Source organism: Leucoraja erinacea, chromosome 32 (assembly GCF_028641065.1).
Source record: "Leucoraja erinacea ecotype New England chromosome 32, Leri_hhj_1, whole genome shotgun sequence".
NCBI lineage: Eukaryota > Metazoa > Chordata > Chondrichthyes > Rajiformes > Rajidae > Leucoraja > Leucoraja erinaceus.
This window is the reverse complement of record NC_073408.1, coordinates 11,497,084-11,522,894: the sequence shown is the minus strand read 5'-3', so window position 1 is coordinate 11,522,894 and position 25,811 is coordinate 11,497,084. Positions and strand designations below refer to the sequence as shown.

At 40.1% G+C, this 25,811-nt stretch overlaps 1 protein-coding gene across 3 annotated transcripts in view; it reads left to right on the top strand.

The window, feature by feature from the left end:
• Positions 1-23,540, top strand: part of tbcelb (tubulin folding cofactor E-like b) — a 45,988-nt gene extending 22,448 nt beyond the window's left edge. For 2 of the 3 annotated variants that reach the window (XM_055660770.1, XM_055660771.1), the window contains 5 exons: positions 4,196-4,377; positions 7,697-7,953; positions 10,117-10,243; positions 11,416-11,529; positions 22,961-23,540. In XM_055660770.1, coding sequence (XP_055516745.1) covers positions 4,196-4,377; positions 7,697-7,953; positions 10,117-10,243; positions 11,416-11,529; positions 22,961-23,285 — 1,005 coding nt within the window. In that variant the 3' untranslated portion in view covers positions 23,286-23,540. Of the gene's footprint in view, positions 1-4,195; positions 4,378-7,696; positions 7,954-10,116; positions 10,244-11,415; positions 11,530-15,364; positions 16,509-22,960 lie in introns of those variants that run through there. The other variant, XM_055660772.1, reaches the window with a different exon arrangement.
• The last annotated feature ends 2,271 nt before the right edge of the window (positions 23,541-25,811 follow it).

Here is a 25,811-nt window from a genome sequence, read left to right as displayed (position 1 = left end):
TGACCTGGACAGGTTGGGGGAGTGGGCAGATGCATGGCAGATTAAGTTTATTGTGGATAAATGTGAGGTTATCCATTTTGGTATATAAAAAAAAAATCAGGAAGGCAGATTACTATCTAAATGGTGTTAAGTTGGGAAAAGGGGCAGTACAACGGGATCTGGGGTCCTTGTTCATCAGTCTATGAAAGTAAGCATGCAGGTACAGCAGGCATTGAAGAAAGCAAATGGCATGTTGGCCTTTATAACAAGAGGAGTCGAGTATAGGAGCAAAGAGGTCCTTCTGCAGTTGCACAGGGCCCTAGTGAGATGACACCTGGAGTATTGTGTGCAGTTTTGGAACCTCAGTTGAGGAAGGGCATTCATGCTATTCAGGGAGTACGGTGTACGTTTACAAGGTTAATTCCTGGGATGGCAGGACTGTCATATGCTGAGAGAATGGAGCAGCTGGGCTTGTACACTCTGGAGTTTAGAAGGATGAGAGGGGATCTTATTGAAACATATAAGATTGTTAAGGATTTGGACACGCTAGAGGCAGGAAACATGTTCCCGATGTTGGGGGAGTCCAGAACCAGGGGCCACAGTTTAAGAATAAGGGGTAAGCCATTTAGAATGGAGAAGAGGAAACACTTTTTCTCACAGTTGTGAGTGTGGAATTCTCTGCCTCAGAGGGTGGTGGAGGCAGGTTCTCTGGATGCTTTCAAGAGAGAGCTAGATAGGGCTCTTAAAGATAGCGGAGTCAGGGGACATGGGGAGAAGGCAAGAACAGAGTACTGAGTGGAGATGATCAGCCATGATCACATTGAATGGTGGTGCTGACTCGAAGGGCCGAATGGCCTACTCCTGCACCCATTGTCTATTATTTAATAAAGAAATAAACTAATTACAGCCGTTAATTTAACTTTGGTGGACAGAATTATTAGAATTGATTCAGAGAGACAGTATAGACTTTCATTTACGATTATTCAACCACAGCGTGAATTTGTGAAGAGAAGTAAATTTCTGACAAACTTGATTGAGTTTTTGGAGTGATGACAAGGAAAGCTTTTGAGGGCATTGTTTTTGTTACAATCTGCTTGAAAATAGAAGGCTTTTGGCAATATTGCATACGGCAGACTGGCCAATTAAGTAAATGCTCTTGGAAAGAAGAATAGTAAATGGGATGCAAAATTGGCAAAATAGAACAGGGTATTGGTTGGAGTATACGAGAATGAAGCATTGTAACCGGTGGGGTTTCAAAGGGCTTAAGACTTTGTCCTTTGCTTTTCACTGTATATATTAATGATTTGACCTTAAACAGGAGGCTTTCCTTTACTCGCCAAGGCACAGAATCTGGTGGTGGCATGGTTATGGTTGGACCATAGCTTGTGTACTGCGTATGGTTCTGGCGGCACTAGAAAGATATAATTCCACTGGTGAGGATGCAGGGGAGCTTACACGCATATTGCCTGGACTGAAAAACATTCACTGCCAGGAAAAATGGGATCAGTTGGGGTTGTTTTCTTTAGAACTGAAGAGACTGAGGATGACCTAAATGAGGGAAATGAAATTGAAAGATGTGGACAAGTTAAGTTGGAAGAACCTATTTCCTGTAGCAGTTGGGGAAGAAAATTGGGAAAGATTTAAATTAGGATTTGAGGAACGTTGAGAAAAAAGTGTGCTTTGCCCAGATGGTGGAAGGGATCTGAACCTCACTATCTCAAAGGGTAGGCAAGGCACATGCCCTCATCACATTTGACGAATCATTGGACATGCACTTGAGGCACTGCAAACTGCAGGGCTACAAACCAAATTCCAAGGTCTGGGATTAGGTTGAGCCTTTTCTGACCAACATGAACACAGCGGACTCACAATCCTTCTAATGTTTAATTTTCAATGATTATTTGATCAAAGAAAAGATTCAGGTGATATAATAATAATAATAAATGTTATTTATGGGCGCCTTTCAAGAGTCTCAAGGACACCTTACAAAAATTTAGCAGGTAGAGGAAAAACATGTAAGGGGAATGAAATAAATAGTAGAGACATGACTAGTACACAAAGTAAAGACAGAATTCAATTCAAAACACAATATGAGGCAATTAATGCACAGATGAAAAGGGAGGGGGAAGTGGGGCTAAGGATAGGCAGAGGTGAAGAGATGGGTCTTGAGGCGGGACTGGAAGATGGTGAGAGACACGGAATTGCGGATCAGTTGGGGGAGGGAGTTCCCGAGCCTGGGAGCTGCCCTGGAAAAGGCTCTGTCCCCTAAACTGCGGAGGTTGGATTTGTGGATGGAGAGGAGACCGGCAGATGTGGATCTGAGGGACCGTGAGGGTTGGTAGAGGGAGAGGAGGTCAGTGAGATATGTGGGGGCCAGATGGTGGAGGGCTTTGTAGGTGAGGATCAGGATTTTGTAGGTGATCCGGTGGGAGATGAAGCCAGTGAAGTTGTTTGAGGACTGGAGTGATGTGATGCCAGGATTTGGTGTGGGTGATGAGTCGGGCGGCTGCGTTCTGGACCAGTTGGAGTCGGTTGATGTAGGTGGTGCTGATGCCAAGGAGAAGTGAGTTGCAATAGTCCAGTCGGGAGGAGATGAAGGCATGGATGAGTCTTTCAGCAGCGGGAGGTGTGAGAGAGGGTCTGAGTTTGGCGATGTTGGGGAGATGAAAGAAGGAGGTTTTAATGACATGGCGGATGTGAGGCTCAAGGGAGAGGGTGGAATCAAAGATCACGCCAAGGTTGCAGGCCTGGGGAGATGGGGAGACAGTGGTGCCGTCGATGGTGAGAGTGGGTTTATTGATTTTGCTGAGTGTGGCTTTGGAGCCTATGAGGAGGAATTCTGCCTTATCGCTGTTGAGTTTGAGGAAATTATGTTGCATCCAGGTTTTTATAGCCGACAAACAGGAGTTGATATGGGAGAGGGGGGGGGGGGGTGTGGGGGGATTTGGTGCCAAGGTAGATCTGGGTGTCATCAGCGTAACAGTGGAAGTCCAGGTTGAAGTGGCGGAGTATCTGACCAAGGGGGAGGATGTAGATGATGAAGAAGAGGGGGCCGAGTACGGAGCCTTGGGGGACGCCTTGAGTGACTGTGGCTGTAGCAGAGGTTTGATTGTGGAGAGAGATGAAGTGGGATCTGTTGGAAAGGTAGGAACGGAGCCAGCTGAGTGCAGAGCCTTCAATGCCGAGGTCTTTTGAGTCTGGTGAGCAATGTATATTAATTCTAAGGACTGGCCAGAGCCAAGTACAGCAAATGATTCGGTCTTGCTTAAGATGAGAGTGGAAACCAGTTTTAACTGTGGCACAAATAAGCCAGTGAAGAAAGAAGGTATTAGGTATTTACGGGAGTCAGTATTGTGCATTCAATTATAAAGGCTGGAATTGCTTGTTGATGTTGACGGTTAAAGTCAGATTGAAGTGATGGGATGAGGTAAAAGGGTTGCACATGCTGAATGGAGATAACAATGTTGAGTTTATTATCATACACACAAAGTATGTTTAGGTAGGGGTACAATAAAAATCTTATTTGCAGGAGAATCATAGGTTGAGATAGCACACAAAAACAAATTAAATATGAGTTATAATGCAAAGAAAAAGACCACAAAAAATAAATGCAAAACACAATGAGAAAATTGCGTCTATGGTGTTTTGCTGAAGGGGTGAGATTAGGGTTGTGCAGGGTGGTTCAAGAACCTGATAGTTGAAGGAACTGTTCCTGAATATGATGATGGAACTTAAGGGCTTTTAGTACATCCTGCTTGATGATGGCAATGAGAAGACTGTGTGACACAGATTAAGGGGTTCCTTGGTGATCGATGCCACCGCCTTGAGTTCGGACCTCGTAGCTGTTTTTGATGATGGTGCAACATAACGAGTTTGGAAGGCATCAGTTTGAGAACTCAGCAGGTACAGCGTATAATGGAAATGAACTTGCACCAAGACAACAAGGATTGAGGAGAACAAGCTACTGGTTGGGCTGTGGAATTGGCGCATCTATTTTGATAGGTGATTCGGGCAGATCATAAAAACAACCCAAAATAGCAAAACTGAGTCGAAATTAATTATCTTAATGTGGGTAGTCACAAGCATGAACAAGAAGTGCAAATCATACTTGGATTGGTAAATTATGGGCTATTACATTTCATTTTAATAAATTAGCCACTGTTCACTTTTGATTCTAATTGCCCTATTCTGTTAAACTGTCATTTTGCATTTACAGATCAGTAAAATTGTGTCAAATCTTGCCAATCTGACCTTTCTGAATCTCACCTCGAATTCGCTGACTGAGGCCAGGTTAGACTCGAAATGTGCGGCCTCTTTCTCCCGAATACAGAGACTCGTCCTCAACAATACCAAGGTTTCATGGGAAACCATTCACACATTTCTGCAGGAGTTACCAAGGTAAGAACAAAGGATGACTTGCCTGTATGTCCTTGTGTCTATTCTCCCATTTGTCTTGGTTCGTTTCTTGCTTTACAAATTTCTCATGATGTTACTGAAGACTTGAGTTAACCATTTTTTATTTGGATCCTCTGTCGTCATCATCACCTTGAGTTTTGCTTTTTTCCATTCTTCTGGCAGGGAAGTAATATAGCCTCAAATTTAGATTCGAAGGTTCATATTTTCATTACATATAAATCTCTGTGCCTCTCTTAAGCCCTCCAATCCACCAGCATCCAGTCATCAGTACTCCTCCCACACTCATCTTCTTCCCCTGTCCTTCACCCTGCCCTGCCTCTAAAAATAATGAAGGCTCAGTGGAAGTTTACTCATTTATAATTGATGTTTTGAGCTATGGTGCCTCACCACTGGAGGTCAGTGTTGTTTATTTTAAATAAAGTAGCTACACGTCAATGGGATAAATCTCTGATTCTGTTGTGCTGTAGGGAAAAGATTTTCCTTTGATTTTTCTTTCGTGCAGATTCCAATGTATGGTGCTTGAACACCTCTGCGTATTGGAGTATTAGAAACTAAAAACAAATACATAAACCCTCATCCAACAAGATGTGGAATTTGTTCCAGATTGTTTAACTGGTTAACTGACTGGGGTTTCTAACTGAGCCCCATAGGAGTCTCTGGGTGTTGGTACAACACGTGTCAGAGTGTATTAGTTTTATAATCTGGTGTGTGCATACATGCTGCCAGTTTACTTTTTAACGTAATCTTCATTTTTTGAACATTACTTGGGGCATTATTGTTTTATGTAAATAGTAAGTTGCATGCAAAAGCTTTGATTAGCAGTTAATTTGCAAAGTACAATTAAATGTTCATCCATCTTATGTTCATGTAGCAAGATAGCATTCAGACTTCAATCTTAGCACCCTTACGTATGAATACATTAGATGATTCAGATGCTGGGATTTAACTATTCACATCAGTGTCTGCTTCTTCAGTCAGGTGGCAAGCGTGTTTGATATCAAATGCCACCATTCTCCTCTACAAGTGATTTATTGAGTATTTATGGACCACTTGGTATTTTTAACCTTCCAGTTGTTTTTTTTACATAGAATTCTGTGTGAATCCATTCTCCATACTGCCAATGAAACAGCACAGCAACTGGTCCTTCAGTGCACAATGCCTGTGCAATTAGAATATATTTTATGCTTTTCAACATTTTTATTTTAAGAAATAGTCTAGTTTGTTCTTCCCTTGTCTTTGCTCTGTCTCGATGATGTATACGAAACTTTAATAGGAAGATGGATGAGCTTCCGTCAACACCTGGAATACTACATAGTGGCACATAAATGATTTCTCCAAAAAGCGCCTGGTGTTTGAGCAATGTAGTGGGGAGATTAGTGCTGCACGCTATCATATTTGTTCCTTTGTGAAACAGTGCATTTGTGTTACATTAAGCACTTGGTCCCATCTCCTTTCCTCAGATGTAATACTTAAGCAATGAAGAGAATTAATTACCATGGCTCTGCGAGGAGAGATGATTGAGTTGCTACAGGTTTCATCTGCAGATAAAAACGATGACGTATAATTGTGTTGGATGGACTGCTAAGATTTAGGAGTGTAATATGGCCTGATTCATGAGTCTGTATGCCATTTATACAGTGATGAAGGATATTTGTTTTTCTGCCTGCACTTTTGATCTATTCTTCTTTCTTTCCAATTATTAATTTATTCCTGTGTAGTGCATATCCTGCCCTAAGCTGTGTTGTTACAATAAGTGTCAACAACCTGTTCCTGGATGTTGAAATTCTGAATGCATGTTCCAAATAACTGCATATAGTGTAGAAAGAGATGAATTCAACACTTGAAAATTCTGTTTTAGTTCGAAATGTATTTCTAATCTAAACATATTACCTAAATAAGAAAGGAAAAAACCCTGCATATCTCAATGCAATACAATACAATACACATTTATTTGTCATTTGAACCTCGTTGAGGTCCAAATGAAATGTTGTTTCTGCAGTCATACATACAAAAAGAAAAGACCCAAGACTCAACACAATTACACAAACATCCATCACAGCGCATCTCCTCCTCGCTGTGATGGAAGGCAAAAACTTATCCCTCCCATGCACTCCCCATTCCCTCCCGATGTCAGAGTCAAAGCCCCCGGCGGGCGATGGTAATTGTCCCGCGGCCATTAACGCCGCGCCGTGTGATGCAAGGCCGCACTCCGGGTCTTGTTGTTGGAGCCCCCGGCGGGCGCTAGCAAAGTCCCGCAGCCATTCCAAGCCGGGCGATGATGTAAGGCCCCGCTCCAGGAAATCTTCAACCCAACAACTCGGGCGGGTGAAGTCGCCGTTGCGGAAGTCCCGAAAAGCGGTCTCCCAGCAGGGACCCGCGGGCTCCCGGTGTTCCTGTCTGCCAGACCTGCGGTAAGCCTCCGAATCCCCGGGGTCGGGTCGCAGCATCGCGCCACCACCGCTCCTCCCGCTCCGAACTCGGCGAGCTCCGCAATGGTGAGTAAGTCCACAGCTCCGTGACTGGAGCCCCAGGTCATTCCGGTTGGAGGCCGCTCCACGTTGCTAGGCCCCAACGACAACGGAGACCCGACAGAGAAAAGGTTGGGTTCTCCGTGCAGGGGAAAGATTTTAAAGTTTTCCCCCACCCCCCGCCACCCACACCCACACACACCCACACACACACACACACACACACACACACACACACACACACACACACACACACACACACACACACACACACACACACACACACAAACACACACACACACACACACACACACACACACACACACACACACAAATAAAATAAATAAAAACTACATTACAACGAGACAGAAAATAATAAAAAAAGACAGACGGACTGCAGAGGCCGCTGCGACGTGAGTCGCGCCGTTCTAACATTTCATTTTTTCCTATTCTTTTGATTTTACTGTATGAAATGCCTATATGATTTCTAAACAATATCTTCAGAATCTAATAGAATGAGACAATTTATCTGCTGCTTGTTTATTTGTATGCATGTTACACAGGCACGATATGTAAAATGTAAAATTGTTATTCAGTATTTGTGTAAATATACGAGTTGTGCTGGTTTAGTGGAAAATCTTAATTTTTCTGGCGGCAATTCACATGTTTTGCAATGGCTATGTTAACGTGAATGTATTTCTTGAATGTCTCTGTTTATGAAACTAACTGTTCAACCCTGTGTATTCCTTTTTTTGATCTATTCCACCATTTTTCTTTGCTATATTCTTATTTTTGTGCTCTCTGGCATTTTTTTTATTCCCTTTCAAATGCAGGTTGGAGGAGCTTTTCCTGTGCTTAAATGACTACAGGACAGTTCTGCTATCGCCCTGTTCCTACCCATCACTGCGACTCCTCCATATTACTGACAATAATCTCACCGACTGGGCAGAGCTACACAAACTTGGACAGATGTTCCCAGGCCTGGACACATTAATCCTGGCAAACAACCCACTGACCAGCATCGTGGATTCACAAGAAACATTGGCACGGCTTTTCCCAAACCTACGATCAATAAATCTTCATAATTCGGGTATGAAATGAGATAGAATTATTTCACATCACCATGCTTAGAATGCAAATTACATTTTTTATATTGTCAACATTTGTTACGAGTTTCATTCTCGAGTCTATAAAAATATTTTGAGTCAACTTGTCAGTTTTACAAATATTGGATTGGGCATGTTAGCTGTGGTTCTTATCATTGCTATTCTACTCTCTTTTGTCCTTTGGGAAATTCCACTGACAGAAGAGAAAGTTTCATGGATAAAAATAAAAGTTTCATCTATCACAACAAATCAGTACAGTGTACACTGAAAATGATACCTTAATTCAAGAGAATTGGCCACCTTCCTGGAAATACAAATCCTTTAGATCATCCTCTGCAAAGTTTTTGAGCACTTTAATATGAGGCCATGCTATACATTAGCACACATGATTTGCCTAAATGTAACCTGTACCAGTGTAAGCGATCTATATTGTAGGAATGATCTGTTCTAATGACATTTCCTTGAACTATTTTAAAATGATACTGTAGCATCTGCCTCCAAACCAATTGTGTTTAAACTATCTTCCAGTAATCCTCAGCAAGAGTTTAAAAAAAAAAAAAAAACTATTTCCACTCCCGCCAGTTTCCAATTCGGGCATTATCTTATATCGTTATCAGAATTTCATTTCTCTGTTTCTCTTATTTTATTGGCACTGTTAGCTGACTGTTTCATTTTTGAATCATTTTTGTTTTGTTTGTATTTTTTATTCTTCCTTTTCCCCCAAATATACCAATTCATTCCTCCCCCATCCCCTTCACGTACCTGCCCAACTCTCTGGTTATTTTCATCTGCTTTCAAGAGAGAGCTAGATAGGGCTCTTAAAAATAGCGGAGTTAGGGGATATGGGGAGAAGGCAGGAACGCGGTACTAATTGGGGATGATCAGCCATGATCACATTGAATGGCGGTGCTGCCTCGAAGGGCCAAATGGCTTACTCCTGCACCTATTGTCTATTATCACCTGTATTTTTCTTGGCTTACTATGCATGTAATGAACAAACCAAGTATCTGGATCTGTTGATTTATGTGAGAAACATTCTCAGCACAACTAACTCCTTGAGCCTTTTATCCCAACCTCCCAAAAATCTGGTTGCTATTACTTGCCTTGTTTACTGAACATGTTAACACTCCCTTAATATGACCTGCTGCCTTCTTCAAAACACACCTTTTCAGTAAACTTTAACACACCTTATGAATATTTCATAAACAAGAAATGTGTATGATACATTTCACTTTAATCTATGCTGTGTGGTTTCCTTCAGCTACGTGCTCAGAAATTAGCATTTAGTCTTTCAGGAATTGTTCTTAACATATCAGTTCTTCCTTATTCATATCTAACCCCTTTTCTTCCACTTAATGTCATCATGTGTAGTGTGTTACTATCAGAGTTCCTCATGTTAGATCACATCTGATTTGCCTTTTTGTTTCTTTATTCTTGCCACTTTGAACTCTACATACTTGTTTTGTACAACTATTTACTTTGCCCTTTTGAAAGTTCCTGGTCACTTTTGCAAAGTTATTATCTCTCCGAACCTGTCTGCTTTCTTGCATATTTAGAGTTCAGAGATACAGCAGCCCTTTGACCCGCCGAGTCCACACTGCACACTAGAGGCAATTTACAGAAGCCAATTAACCTACAAACCTGCATCTCTTTGGAATGTGGGAGGAAACCGGAGCACCTGGAGAAAACCCACGTGGTCACAGGGAAACCGTGCAAGCTCTGTAGCACTCGCATCTTCCAAGCTAAGAGATGATCCTTTGGAAATTTCTTCCCCCCCCCCACCCACCACATCCATTAATTGGGAACATTCCCTTTAGCCCAACTTTCAGTCTCCCATCTTCTAATCGTTAACCAACCTATGTCACAGATACCTCAAATTAAATGCACTTTAATTTTGGTTTTCTATACTGATTCTTTAATGTTCTCGGGTAGAGTTCATCCTATCTGAAAGATCTGTTTAAAAAATGTTCCATTTATTTTCTTCATTACAATATGTTTACTTGGATCACATCCAGGCAACGTTTCTCTCTCTTCCTGTGGATAGATAGTAATCAATTTGAAATCGGGTGTAAAGTTTAGATATACTTTAAGTAAAAGCAAGATCAAATGGTAACTGCTGATGCTAATAGAGCGCTGTTATCCAATAGGACTAAGCTCATGGGATGACATTGATAAACTCAAAGCATTCCCTAAACTGGAGGAAGTGAGGCTTCTGGGAATTGCATTACTGCAAAATTATTCTGAGGAGGAACGACGCAAGCTCGTCATAGCTAGGTAATCAATCTTGAGAATATTCTGCGAGTCAGTGGTGTGCATCTGAGAATGTGTGTGTGTGTGTGTGATAAGTTTTGTATTCTGGTTGGGCTGTGGAGGATTCTCTGTCAGCTGAGGGAAGGATTGTATTAGGCTAATGGTGCGGTACTTTGGGTGAGGGGTGTTTATTTTCCCGTGGCTGCACATATCCTTTCTTACAGTGTTAAGATCTTTCTAAATATTTGGCATTATTTTAGTGGTTCATTGGTTTGTTTCTTAGCCATTTCCCCTGGGGTCAGGACAATTTCACTTACAAGCTGCTTAATATTTGGTGTACTTATGTTACTCAGATCTCAATGGGTAGTTTACAAATGTTGATGTCGTTGTTTGGACAAGGTTTTAAACATAAATTTTACCCTTCTCACCCTCCTGAACTGCGACTTCCACATATAATTATCTGAGCACACCTAAGATAATATGCTCCATCTCTAGCCCATGACGATCAATATCACCTCTCAACAGTGGCCAAGCAGATAACTGCACCTTGTGAATCAGAAGATTATATTTTAAACGCATAAGAATCTAGGAGGATGCCTGAGTGTAGTATTGGAGACTACTTCACCACCATAGACGTGGTGCTTTGGAGGAGATGTTGAGGTACATGGTTAATCCATGGACCCATATGCCCTTTCATGTCATTGTAAAATATCCCATGACACTTTTGGAGATGAGCCAGGAAAATAGGAAATACCCTGTAGCCTGGCCAGTATTTATTCATCAATCAACATTCCTTAAATTGTCTGGTCATTATCATATTACTCTTGCAGGGACTAGGGCAAATTGGCTGTCATGTCCTATGTTATAATAGACTCCAATTCAAGTAATTTGACTGTAAAATGCACGGGGATGATAGACCGCTCTGAAAAGCAAGGCAACCTATCTTTAAAATTATCCAGCACGAAATTGACCATAATTAGCTATTGGAGATGTAGAAGCTCAGCTCTCTAAGTCTGAACTAATTAGGTGAAACAAATCCCAAAAAGAAAAATGCCTGCTTCAGCTCAGACAATATGCTACACTCACTCCAACAGGAAACTGTAGGTTTTGCATCCTCATGGGCAAAGTCATACGTTTGCTTCTAATGGTACATTAATTCATGAAACAAAATTAAAGAGACTCTTTTTTTAAAACAGGTTACCATCAATTATTCTATTAAACGGGAGTAAAGTTGCAGGAGAGAGGATAGATGCCGAACGATTTTTGATACGTTACTACATAAAGCAGCCAGATGACGATTTACCAGAAAGGCAAGTGATTCAAATTAAAGATTCTGGTCATTGCCACCCGTTCCCTACTACCTCTACCTTATTACTACCTTGTTGCTTCAAGGTCTACCATTTTATACTTTTTAAATATATAATTTCAAATGAATATGGTCTGACTAGCTGTGGCTTTTTTTTAATTTAATTTTTATTAGAAGTACGGTAAATTACAATAATACACAACATATGTCTTAATACATTTTTTATACTGCTTCATTTTTTGAGCTTTAAGAAAAAGATAGAAGTAGAAGTAAAGAAAGTGCGCAAGAGTCGTGAAGGTGCAGGAGAGTGTTGAGAAAGGAAAGCCCCTTGGAAAAGAAGTTGGGTAAAGAAAGAAAGTAGACCCTAGAAAAGAAGGAAAATGAGAGGAGAAACAATCGCTCTATTATAACATTACCCAGCAATTCTCTCCCCTGCCCCCACCTTTATTCTCTCCTCTCTTCCCTGTGCCCAATCTGGAACAATTGTGTATTGAGCAACTCCCCATAGTTCTGTTTCATCATCCATCTCAAATATTCATCCTTCAGCAGAATGTTTCTTATAAATTTTGAGTAAAATATTCAGTTACATAAGAAATATTTAAATATACATATTGCGTCATAATTTTAAAAAGCTACTAGACTAGAGCGTCTATTGTCTTTCCCGGTATGAGTCCTAAAAATCTTCTCTATTTCCTCCTTATAAATCTATTCTACGTAATCATATCTTTCTTGTCCTGCTGTGTGGCAAATAACTGCACACAACATTTCAAGTGAGGCCTAACCAATATTTTATGCATTTGTAACATGACATCCTAACTCTTGTACTCTGCCTCAACTGATGAAACTAAGCATGCCTTATACCTGCTTCATCACCCTGTTGTCACCTTTAGGGATCTGTACACCATGGTCCAACTGTTCTGCAATTCTAATTATGCAATTTTTAATTTTGGATGCACATTGGGTGTAACTTTTTCATCAAACTGCCAGGCTTTATTTCATAATGTTTGTTGGTCTGCCCTTTCTCGTGATGTGAACCATGCATCCCACCCAAAGTAGGTTTGTAACTAGTTGCCTAACCATTGAGGTTGGATTGCCTAAAGCATCGATGTACAGTACCCTCCATGTTTGGGACAAAGACCCATCATTTATTTATTTGCCTTTGTACTCCACAATTTAAGATGTGTCATAGAAAAAAAAACATGTGGTTAAAGTGCACTTTGTCAGATTTTAATAGGGGCCATTTTTATACATGTTGGTTTCACCATGTAGAAATGACAGCAGTGTTTATACATAGTCCCTACCTCTCCCTCCCTCCCTCCCCCCTCATTTCAGGGCACCATAATGTTTGGGACATAGCAATGTCATGTAATGCAATGACTGCTTGAAGGCTGTGATTCATGAACATCACCAGTTGCTGGGTGTCTTCTCTGGTGATGCTCTGCCAGGTTTGTATCAAAGCCATCTTTAGCTTATGCTTGTTTTGGGGGCTAGTGCCCTTCAGTTTTCTCTTCAGCTTATAAAAGGCTTGCTCAATTGGGTTCAGATCGGGTGATTGACTTGGCCACTCAAGAATTGACCGTTTTTTAGCCTTGAAAAACTCATTTGTTGCTTTACCAGTATGTTTGGGATCATTGTCTTGCTGTAGAATGAACCGCCGGCCAATGCGTTTTGAGGCATTTGTTTGAACTTGATGCTACTACCATCAGTAGTTGTATCATCAATGAAGAAAAGTGAGCCACTACCTTCAGCCGCACATGCCCAGGCCATAACACCCCCAACCCTGTGTTTCACAGATGAGGTGGTATGCTTTGGATCTTGGGCAGTTCCTTCTCTCCTCCATACTTTGCGCTTGCCATCACTCTGATATGTTAATCTTCATCTCATCTGTCCACAAAACCTTTTTCCAGAACTGTGGTTGCTGTTTTAAGTACTTCTTGACAAACTGTCACCTGGCCATCCTATTTTTGCAGCTATTTCTGTTCATTTCTGTTCATGAAGTTTTCTGCAGACAGTGGTCATTGACAAATCCACACCCGACTCCTAAAGAGTGTTTCTGATCTGTCGGACAGGTGTTTGGGGATTTTGCTTTTTATAGAGAGAATTCTTCTGTCATCAGCTGTGGAGGTCTTCCTTGGCCTGCCAGTCCCTTTGTGATTAGTAAGCTCACCAGTGCTCTCTTTCTTCTTAATGATGTTACAAACAGTTGATTTTGGTAAGCCTAAGGTTTGGCTGATGTTTCTAACAATTTTATTTGTGTTCCTCAGTCTCATTAATAGCTTATTTGACTTTCATTGGCACAACTTTGGTCCTCATGTTGATAAACAGCAATAAATGTTTCCAACGGTAATGGAAAGACTAGAGGAAAGGCTAGGTGCTGAGAGCTCTCATATACATGCATTAAGGAGGCATTTAAACACATCTGATCAATTACAAACACATGTGAAGCCATGTGTCCCAAACATTATGGTGCTCTGAATTGGGGGAACTATGTATAAACATAGCTGTAATTTCTACATGGTGAAATCAAAATGTATAAAAATGGCCTTTAATAAAATTTGACTATGTGCACTTTAACCTCACGTGATTTTATCTATTACAAATCTCAAATTGTGGAGTACAGAGGCAAATAAATAAATTATGGGTCTTTGTCCCAAACATTATGGAAGGCACTGTATCTCAAAATGTAGTTGTACCTCCAGCCTGCAGTTCTCACTGAAAAACTGTGAAAGGCTTTTCGAGGACAAGGATGGCTTGAAGGGCAGTTTCCTACTAGAAGTGAAGGCGGGAGCCTCTGAGCTGCAGTGCATGCTGTGCATTCAAATACCAGAAAGAAGCAAGCCTGCGCTGAAAATGTCCACGTGGTTAGAGGCAGCAGTATTGTCATCAGAACCTGGTTCCACTGAACTCGTGAGCAACAATGGTAAGTGTAGGTCTACACTACTTCCTCAAATCACCTTTATCATTCCTTTCACCTTTGCTTCCTGTCTGTACAATTCCTTCTCAGCTATCACTGTCTCCTCTTTCCCCCTTTGGAGAATGTGCAGATAAGGTCTACTAAAATGCTGCTTGAATTAGAGGGCATCATCTATATGGTGAGGTTAGACAAACTGGGATTGTTTCTCTAGGGTATTGGAGATTGAGGGGAATCTTGATATGTATGTAAAATTATGAGACGCAGAGATACAGTAGTCAGTCAAAACCTTTTTTCCAGGTTGGAAATGTCAAAGACTAGGGGGCATAGGATTAAAGTCACAGGGACAAAGTTTAAAGGAGATGTGCAGGGCTAGTCTTTTTTTAAACACGGATAGTGGTGGGTGCCTCAAAAACACTGCCTGGGATGATGTGATAGCAGCATTTTAAAGGCTTTATTTAGGCACATAAATATGCAGAGAATGGAGGGATGCGGATCGTGCAGATGGAAGAGATTAACTTGGCAACATGTTCAGCATGGACTTTGTGGGCTTGACTGCTATGTTCTGTGACTGGGAGATAGGTTGTCAGGGATGAGCAAGATGTAGACAACATTTAAGATTAGATAATGTAGAGGTTGGAAGTGTAGCTGGGACAGCATTAGCCAAATAAAGGTATGATGAGGATTTAATTGTCAGTTGATCTGAAGCAGGGTCAGAATTGGGCATCATTAGAGCACAAGGGGTGGGAAATCACAAGGCATTATCAAAATCATGAATATTCAAAAAGAAGGATTACATCAGATGGATATCTAGCTATCACATTTCTTCACCTCGGCAAATATCAGCAACCTTCATATTTTCAAGCTGTATTGTCAAGAAAGACAAGGTGCTTTTTGTATCCTAACACATGTTCCTTTTCTCTTTTAGGTTCTTCTCGGAAATGGAGGTTCTTGCACAGGAGATATCCCCCTTGGGGCCACACCACCATACACCTCATCCACCTCAAGCATTCTCTGCACGTGTGTTACAGGGGAGACTCTAACTCCTGATAAAACTTCAGATAACAATGGCAGGGCAGCTCAGGAAAGACCAGGCCCTTTCCCAGCCCCTGAGGATGAGAGAAATGCAGGCTTCATGGATAAGAAAACTGCTTTCCTCCTTGAAATAGTTGTGAGGGAAATGCCATGGTGCTTAAACAACATGGCTAAGTGTGTAGAGGAATCTGCTTCAGGCCAATGTGGCATCAGTCCGTATGTTGTGAGCAATCTGCAGTTTTACTTTAGTCACTGGGATAGCTCCAGGATAGCAGCAGTCGATTCCTCAGAAATTACGTCTATTACATTAATTTATTTGTTCATTTAATACAAAATTCAAAAACTATATTGGAGTGATATGGTTACTGCAGTTGGAAAGTGTTTTCAAGTGTTGTCTCAAGGGCTTAAAGCCTTGAAGATCAACGATAAACATTTTGGGATGGGAAAAGAAAGTGACCATTTTTTTGTAATATTTGAAAGGGGCAGCATGCACAATCTGTCTCTGATAACAACATCCTGCCACTTGAATTATTACAAAGCACCTACCATTGTTTGTGCATATCTAGACTTGGGTGCAAGTAATAGGTGTTTACTTAACTGAAGAGACTAATACAAATTCTGCAGTTATCACAAAGGTGTTACCTACATTGCACAAGTCAATTCTATTTTACATTATTAAGAAGCACAGTGAACAACATGCCAGCATTAATCAGTACACTGACAGTGAGAGAGTATCTTCCAAGCAATGATTGTCTGATACAGTTTGAACAGATCAAACGTGAACCAAGGTTGACTGAAGGAATGCTATTCCAGCTGCAGATGTTGACCTGGGTTGAACTTTAAATAGGTGAACAAAATGTATTTTGTTTCTTACCTCGTATATTAACTGCAGTTGTTTGGCTAATTGATGCAAATGGAGAGCAATAAAACAATGTACTTCTGGTTACATTCATTGCAGAGCTGCTGTAAAACTATGCATTGCATAACAGTATCTAACAAATCCTAAAACTCAGGAAAATAAAGCCTTTAATAAGAGATCTCAGTTCCATTGTATCTTTTTTTTTATGGAGCAGATTATGCCCGATCCTTTAAAGTCTGTATCTCATTATTTGCTTTGTCATTGTGTAGAATTGCACTGTAATTGGTTGAAGTAATGAATCCTGACATTTGCAGCTACTGGCTATTTGTAAGCTGCACAAAGAAACGATTCATTGTAAAATACTAGTGTCATCATCTTCTGACTGACATTTAACTTTAGGAATGTGACTTACAATTTATCTTGGACTTTACTTGCAAATGTATGTTAAACAGGCTGCAATAGTTAGGAGGATGACTGACTTCTTAGTGAAAAGTTGCTTTATTAAACATTTTGATGTTTGATAGCTATCAGTATGGGTCATCTTTCTTGTGATTGGAACAAAATAATTGAATAATCATGCGATCTCAAAAAAGTCAATTGTCACTTAAATTCCAATAGTTAAGAAAATAAATCAGGACTTGGATATTGTATAAAAAGTTACATTAGTTGCTTTTGGCTAGAAGTCCCTGGTATGTGTGGAGTCTTGGAAAAACAGTATAGAAGAAGCCATTTAATCATTGATACCTGTACTTTGTAATCTGGCTACGCATCGGTATTTATTTAGTTCCATTCTAACCACCTGAAATTTGTTTCCATAACAATTTGTAGTTAAATATTCCATGTCACAAAAACCTAGTGAAATATTAGCCTTGTCTGTTGTTGGGATGAGGCATTAGCGTTATACAGCACAGAAAGAGCACAGAAATTGGTTCAATTTGTCCATGCTGACCAAGGTGCGTGTCTGAGCTTGTCCCATTTGTCTGCATTTGCCTCATGTGTCCCCTTTAAACCATTCACCTTAAAACTATGCTCTCGAGTTTTAGACTCCCTTACCCTTGGGAATAGCTATGTACTGTCCACCTATGCTCCACGTCATTTTATAAACCTCTAAGGTTGCTTCAGAGAAAACAGTCCCAACATGTCTAGTCTTCCCTTATAACTTAAGACCCCCTAGCAACATCCTTGCATCTTTTCTGTACTCTTTCCAGCATAATTACTTTCTTCCTATTATGGTCTCCACTTTCAGGGATCTTTTGTACTTGTACACGTAGGTCTCTCTGTTCTACAACACTCCCCAAGACCCCGCTATTCACTGTGTATGTCCTTCCTTAATTTAACTTGCCAGAATGCATGTCTTTGCACTTGTTCAAGTTAAATTCCATCTATTTTTCCTTACCCCGCTTTCCCAGTTGAGCTGAATCTTTTTGTAACCTGATACAACCACTGTACCTCCTATTTTGGTGTCTCTGCAAACTTGCTAAATATGCTATCTACATTCTCACCCAGGTAATTAATATAGATGACAAAGAATAAGGGGACCCAGCACTGATCTCTGTGGCACACTCTTGGTCACAGGCCTCCAATCTGAAAAGCAACTCTCTGCACCACCCTCGTGCCTCTTACCGTAAACCCATTTTTGTAGTCAGTTGCTAGCTCACTCTAAATCCCAGATGATGTAACCTTCCAGACCAGTCTACCATGCCGAAACTGTACGTATCATGCAGAAAGGTTACTGGAACTTCATCAAAGGCCATGCTGAAGACCATGTAGGCAATCACCTTATTTATCAAGGATTTATTTTGTCTCCTTCTGATTTCCTTCTTGAATGTAACCTGCATCGCTTTTCATCCATTCGCTGGCATAGTTGGTCCCAAGACCATCCTTTATGTTATTAAGTACACATTTTTATTGAGAATCGAGCGCACATTACTGAATTTTACCCTGCTTAGTCCAGGTGCAATACAGGCAAAAAAGTACTACCCCAACATCTTAACCTAATAATGTCCTGGTTATTGTCTTAATTTTATTCCCCAAGCAGTCTAGTTAATTTTAAAATTAAGTAGATTTATTTTTTAAGTAATGGTCAGGAATTCCATTTCCTTCTGGCTGCATTCCAAGTTCCTTTTCCCTACGAGTGTTCCACCATTGTAGAGTATTTCCATTCACTCTCTTCACAATCCAAAAGCATTGTTTCTTGAGATGAACAGCACCTGTCTCTTGGTTCAGTGCTCTATCATCCTCCGACAGCATTCATTGACAGTTTTTATGCCTTGTGTTTTGTAATTAATCATGCATATTTGTTATCTTTCCAAACAAATTCCAGTAACTGATTACTTGTTTTGTCAAGCTAACAATTCCTTTTGTCTTTTCCATTTTATTATCTCTCATTCTTTGGCACAAGTACAAATTGCTCCACTTATTGTATTTAGGAACAATCTCTAAATCTCTTTAGGAAGAGTCGAGAGAATTTTATTGTCATATTTCCCAGACAGAACAATGAAATTCTTACTTGCAGCAGCCCAACAGAATATCGTAAACATAGTACTCTATATGGAAAAAAGTTGTGAATAATTTATATACACATACAACTTTTCTTCATACAGAGTACTATGTGTACATACTGTTATGCTGCTGCTAGTAAGCATTTCTCTGTGTGTGTGTGTATATGTATATGTGTATATACATATATATATATGCATACACATATATATAGATAGATAGATAGATAGATAGATAGATAGATAGATAGATCGATAGATAGACAGATAGATGTGTGTATATAAATATATATGTGTGTGTGTCTGCATATATATATATATATATATATACAAGATACATTTAATTGTCATTTGGACCCCTTGAGGTCCAAACGAAATGCCGTATACATATGCATGTGTGTGTGTATGCATACATACACATGAAAACAAAACCAGCAAATAGTGCAAAAAGACAAATCCAATGCCCCCAAGTCTATGATCGACACAGTGCTGGAGTAACTCAGCGGGCAGGCAGCATCTCTGGAGAGAGAACCCATTCTTTCTCTCCAGAGATGCTGCCTGTCCTGCTGAATTACTCCATCACTTTGTGTATATCTTCGGATTAAACCAGCATCTGCTGTTCCTTCCTACACATTTTGTCTGCCATTTATGTAGTTCAGAGCTTATTTGCTGGTTGTAGTATTTAACAGCCTGATGGCTGCAGGGAAGAAGCTGTACCTGAACCTGGTGCTATAGTTTTACACTTTCTAATTTCCATCTGAGGTGTAATTCAGTTTTCAATTCCACAATTCCTTTGACGTCAGATCTGTTCAAGTGGTGCCCTCAAACTAGAATGTCAAGGAATATCAGTAGAGTCTGGCTAATGGAGGACCAGATTTGCTTTTCAGGCTCAATTGGAGCTTGTCTAAAAATGCATTGGTGTTATGCCTGGGAATTCTTAGATCATCTTTTCTTGCTGTAGCAATCCATTAACTACAAGGGCCACTTCTGAAAGGGAATCGTTCCCATTACTAATCAATGGAAGTACCTATGACTCATTTAGATATTTACATTGCAGTAACTTGGCTGACTTATTCCACAGTCAACATGACCCCATTCAATCTTGTTAATTTTTTTTGTGTTTCATGCTTCAGATCTTACAGTAATATCACGGCTTGGCCTTTCATCCAAGGAGCAAGTGGGCAATGTACATCACCATCATGAAAGCAGTTGAATTATTTATATTAGTGAATGGTTCAGGTATGAGGAGCCACCAGTCAATATTACAAAAGCAGAATATGAGGAATGTTTGGCTGATCTTTTATAAAAAGGTGTTAGCATTGTAACAGTGCATCTAGTAAAATAACAGTACAAATTGGCTTGGTGTACAATTGGATCTCTTTTGCAATAGAAAAGGTTGAGGTGACAGAGGACAAGGGGGAATCTCTAAGGAATCATTTATTCTGCTGAATGGTATGTTCTGTTTTTGTCAAATACTAATTATGCCTTGATCTGTACTGAAAGAAAACTCATAATCGTTTGCGTCCAATACTTTGCATTAAACCTGGAGGGAAAAGGCCAAGATAATGCTGGAGCCTAGGTTTACTGACCTATTAGTTCTTAATAATACATTTGTATTCTCTGTCAGGGAAAGATAAGCTCTTATTCCACCAGTAAGGAAACATCATACAATAAATTCTGTATTTTGCCCACTGCCCTATGATTTAGATGCCCTCTATAGAAACTTTGATCTAATGTATTAAACCTACTAAGTTTTCAGATATTCAGATTGATTGTTTAATTCCTGCTATGATCCAGGATTTGTTGTAGTTCGAGATCTGCAACTTGTTTCATGTGATCTTAATTATATGGTGAACTGAAATATTCTTATTTTAAGATTCTTCTGTCTGCATTGAAGCAGTCTCTTAGAGTGCTTTCAGAATCTTTATGCATGTACAACTAGAATCATTGCAGGTTTTGCAGGCTGGGAAAGTGGCAATTAGCCAAGCGGCAAAGTGGATTTGATTAACAGAATTGGAAAGTATTCCTTGCTTAAGGTATCATTTCAGCTTCTGATTATCTCCATTTTGAGTTGGGAAGAAAGCTCATATTGTGCAGAACTGCAAATGGTTCTAACTGGGACCAACTCTGTTAGTGAAGCGCTGCTGGAGTGAAAGTGAAGCCGGTGAGGTTCAGATCTCCAGAGACACTTTCAGGTGCTGGAATGTCCCTTCCAAACAACAGCTTTCTGTTCCAGCTTTGTATGAGCCCAACTCTCCCATGAACAGCTCATATTGCCTTATTTGTTGACAGGGACAGTTCCAAATACTCCAGGGACAGTGTTTCATTCTCGCATTCATTCTTTAAAACACACAGGAAATAAGCAACATTCGAGCTGTTATCTGGTTAATTACAAATTTATTGCTAAAATGATATTCTTTTCATAATCGGTTGAGCAATTTGTTTTTGCATTCTATATTGAACAAATCTGCTTTGATTTTATTTCTCTGAGATGACAAGCCTTGTCTATAGCCGTGTATGTAGTAAGGCTCTCAGTAATTGATGTTGTTGCTAGAAGTACTTAGATGCTGCACACATTGCTGTTTTCTGCAGAGCCTCTTCAGTAATTTTATATTGCTTCTGTGTGTTTCTTAATTAACCTCGCATTTATCCACAAGTAAACTTTATCTCCATTGGAGGCAAGAAAGTAAAAGGCAGATTGTTATCTGAATGGTATCAGGTTAGAAAAAAGGAAGTACAGGAGACCTGGGTGTCCTAGTACATCAGTCACTGTGAAAGTAAGCCTACAGGTACAACAGGCAGTGACGAAAGCTAATTGGCCTTCATAACGAGAGGTGTTGAGTATAGGAGCAAAGAGGTCCTGCAGTTGTACAGGGCCCTGGTGAGACCACACCTGGAGTATTGTGTGCAGTTTTGGTCTCCTAATTTGAGGAAGGACATTCTTACTATTGAAGGAGTGCAGTGTAGGTTCACAAGGTTAATTCCTGGGATGGCGGGACTGTCATATGATGAAAGAATGGAGCAATTGGGCTTGTATTCACTGGAATTTAAAAGGGTGAGAGGGGATCTTATAGAAACATATAAAATTATTAAGGGATTGGACACGCTAGATGCAGGAAACATGTTCCTGATGTTGGGAGTCCAGAACCAGGGGCCACAGTTCAAGAATAAGAGGGTAGGCCATTCAGAGCTGAGATGAGGAAAAACTTTTTCACACAGAGTTGTGAATTTGTGGAATTTTCTTCCTCGGAAGGCAGTGGAGGCAGATTCACTGGATGCATTCAAAATAGAGTTAGATAGAGCTCTTGGGGCTAGCGGAATCAGGGGGTATGGGGAGAAGGCAGGACCGGGGTACTGATTGTGGATGATCAGCCATGATCACATTGAATGGCAGTGCTGGCACGAAGGGCCGAATGGCCTACACCTGCACCTATTGTCTTATGTATCTCTTCCTTTTAAAATTCCATGATTAATTTACATATTATGGAACATCGCATTGTCAATGTGTGAGTTTTTCTTAACTGGATTTGCCCCAGTTTTCAAGACTCTTCTCTTGTATGATGAAGGCCTGTTAATTGAAAGTGACACCTCTAAAGGAATTCCAAATAGAAAGTGATGACTGGGGACAGTAAAGAGTGAGAAAATATGGTAAAAATGTGAGATGCAGAACATTGATGGAAGTCGGAAATAAGACATTGCTGGTCAGGCAGCAGCTGTAGAGAAAACAAAGGTAGACAAAGAATAACATGATATCCAAATTGAAAACAAAACCACTTTTATTTATCACTTTTCATTACATTACTGTTTGGACAGCAAAGATGATCCTGCCAAATGGTTTAATTCTCAATCCTCCTTGAGATCTCTCGATTTGTTAATCTCTTACATTGGGTTCTGCTGGTTCAGTGTAAGCTATAAGAATATGTGGAGTCTCATCTTCTGATAGCTTGGTTTGACCATCTGAAAATAATGGTCTTAAGGGTCTTGTCCAGAAATGTCACCCATTCCTTCTCTCCAGAGATGCTGCCTGTCCTGCTGAGTTACTCCAGCTTTTTGTGTCTATCTTTGGTTTAAACCAGCATCTGCAGTTTCTTCCTACCTACCTGAAAATAATGGTTGTCCATTTGTTTTCCAGATATCATGAACTGGTAGCACAATATGGTGTGTTGGAACCGTTGGCTGTGGTGGACCTCCGGCCCCAGAGTCGTGCCAAGATTGAAGTTCACTTTGAAGATAAAGTTGAAGTGATGAATATTCGTCTCGATCAGACTGTGGGTGATCTGAAGAAACGCCTTCGGACTGTCGTGCAGTTGTCAACCAATAACATGCGGTTGTATTACATTGATCAAGACATGGTAAACACATTTGGACCAGAAGAAATGAGATACAGCATGCGTGCCCTTCACTCGTTTAGTATTCGAGATGGAGATGAGATTCATGTAGAACCAAAAACAAAATAGTCTTGTGAATTTACTCAATCTTTGCACTTTTTACACAAGTATTTTGTTTGCTAATGAAAGTATTGCTCGGTTACAGCGCGTTTTCACAATTGTAACTGTTAAAGGGTTAGCGATCCATGTATAGGTACCGATTAATGCTGAAACTAGTTCACAAAAAAAAATCAACGTTCCTGCCAGTAATGGAAGAAAGTTTCTAAGATGGACATAAGAGAAACCTGTCTGAGGCGACCCAGTAACAACAGAGCCCGAGATCGCCATCAATCTTCGGTCAATAGAGGCGTGGTGTGATGTGATTATTGAATACAATGGTATAAAGTATCGCTAACTACTTTACTGTGTGATGTATCAAATGAAAGCAGATATTGAGTGAGGTAACACAAATCTGGGGTTACGGCCTGTGGATGAGTTTGTTTAATTACCAATCACTCAAGGTTTTGTGAACATACAGTATGTCATCAGTGTCATGCAATAGAATTTCTTATAAACAGGTCTATGGATAATGGAAAGCTGTGATAAGATGCAGAGCACAAACTGTTCTTGCTCATAACAACATTGGTTCATACCATGCCATAGTTTGAATTGCATCGCTCGCTCACTCGCCAACTCGACATCATTGTGTATTTTAGTTAAGGAGCTGGTCCAGACAAGATGAAGGGAATGTCCTCCACCGTATGATAGCTTTAATATCACTGAAAAAGCATTATGATTTTTGAAGCAATGACAAATCATTTCAGCAGAATCCATTTCTTCGCACTTGCAGTATCTGGTTCAGTCTTGATTGAGGTGTTTATATGTTGTATGCAATAAGCGCTGAACTACAGTCAGCACTTTGAATATAATTCCATACATCAAATGACTTTGCACACTGGCTCCAGACTCCATATGCACCAACACAGCACTTTAATAGTACCTGTGCAGTGTGGCTTTTGCATTCCATTCAATGTGTTGACTGTACAATATACACTCCCACATATATATGCAAATGTGTGTGTGTGGGTATATATTTGTCACAATTACTAATGCGGGTAGTAAAGCAGCAAAAGTATCAACTTGTATGAAAGTTCAGAATACATTGCGTATTGTCTCATCTATTTTAAACCTGGAGATGTTAAATCTTTTCAACACACTCCATGTTGCCTTAATTTCATTTCATGATGTTTTAGCAATTTGTGTATATGTTTAATGTATTGTTCACAAACTCAATTATGTTGCTTTTTTTACCTTGTTGAGTTTAAGACTCTTGGTGTGCACAAAATCAAATTCTCTGGGTGCGATTGCTGTGAACAATCCCATCTCGGGGTTCATTGTCTCATGATTTATAATGCTCGGCTACTTTTGGAAGACCTTAATGCGGTGATACTCCCATGCATCATTTGTCAGAAGTGTGTGATGTAATCTATTGTTGGCTGCAATGGAAAGAATTGATTTGTATTCTGGACTGAGGCTAGTGTAGAATCACCACAAGATGTGGTCTCGGCAAGCACTGTGATAAAAAAGGACTTTATACCTTATTGCCAGTCCCCAACAGAAGCTGAATATGTCTGTATGTGGCAATTGGCTACATTCAAAGGGAAATTAAATCTAAACAGTGTAATAACTAGTCGCCTGCAGTTTGCAAGATATTTGTCCAGGTTTAAAGTATCATACTGGTGTATCTGCATATATTGAACTATGTCAATACTTTCAATTCTGTAACTTAGATAATTTATTGGTTGTTAACAAGGTGGAAATCGGGAACCTGGTTTATCTGATTATGGCTTTATTCTCTGAATGATGTTTGCAATTATTTGATATTAGATACTGATTAATATGGGACTCTGAAGATGAGTTGGTCTGTAAACTTAGATTGCTTGTGTGCAAATTTATATACGCTAAGGATTTCTGCTGTGGTGCAATAATGTTACTAGATAAATATTGTGGAAATGGTGATGGCGGAAAAAAAGTGTGAATCTCAGTCTTCACAGGCAATGGATAGATCCTCTCCAGTCGGCATTCATAGGCGATCATAGCTGACTTGTTGCCCCTCGCCTACCCTTACCCCTTATCACTTATTATAATATTTTATCTCTTGGCAAAAAATGAAGGTGACGGAAGAAGTCTGTATTTTAAAAGCTTTAGTTAATTTATAATGTTTCCTGGAGATTTATAATTACATGTGCTGGGGATTAAACCATGCAGAGTATCCACTGGCACAATGTGTAACTGCCCCTCTGACTTCTGTGGAAGTGGTGTTACTGAATAGTCTAACAACACTGTGCAGATGAAGCTCAATGTTACTTGTGGCTGGCAGAATGTTAAGGTAAATGGCCACCATCCTCTCAAGAGCAAATCAAAATGGGCTTTAGATGGTGGCTTTGGCACTGATCCCAACAGCCTGTAAATGAAGTTTTTAAATGGTGGACAAAGGTGCATCTATCTTTTAATCAATCTCCATTTGTTCTTATTGCTGTACCATGAGATGGAATGCAATTATGAAAATTGAGGTATGAGGGCCACACCATTTTACAGTGTAAAGTTTGTAATTGG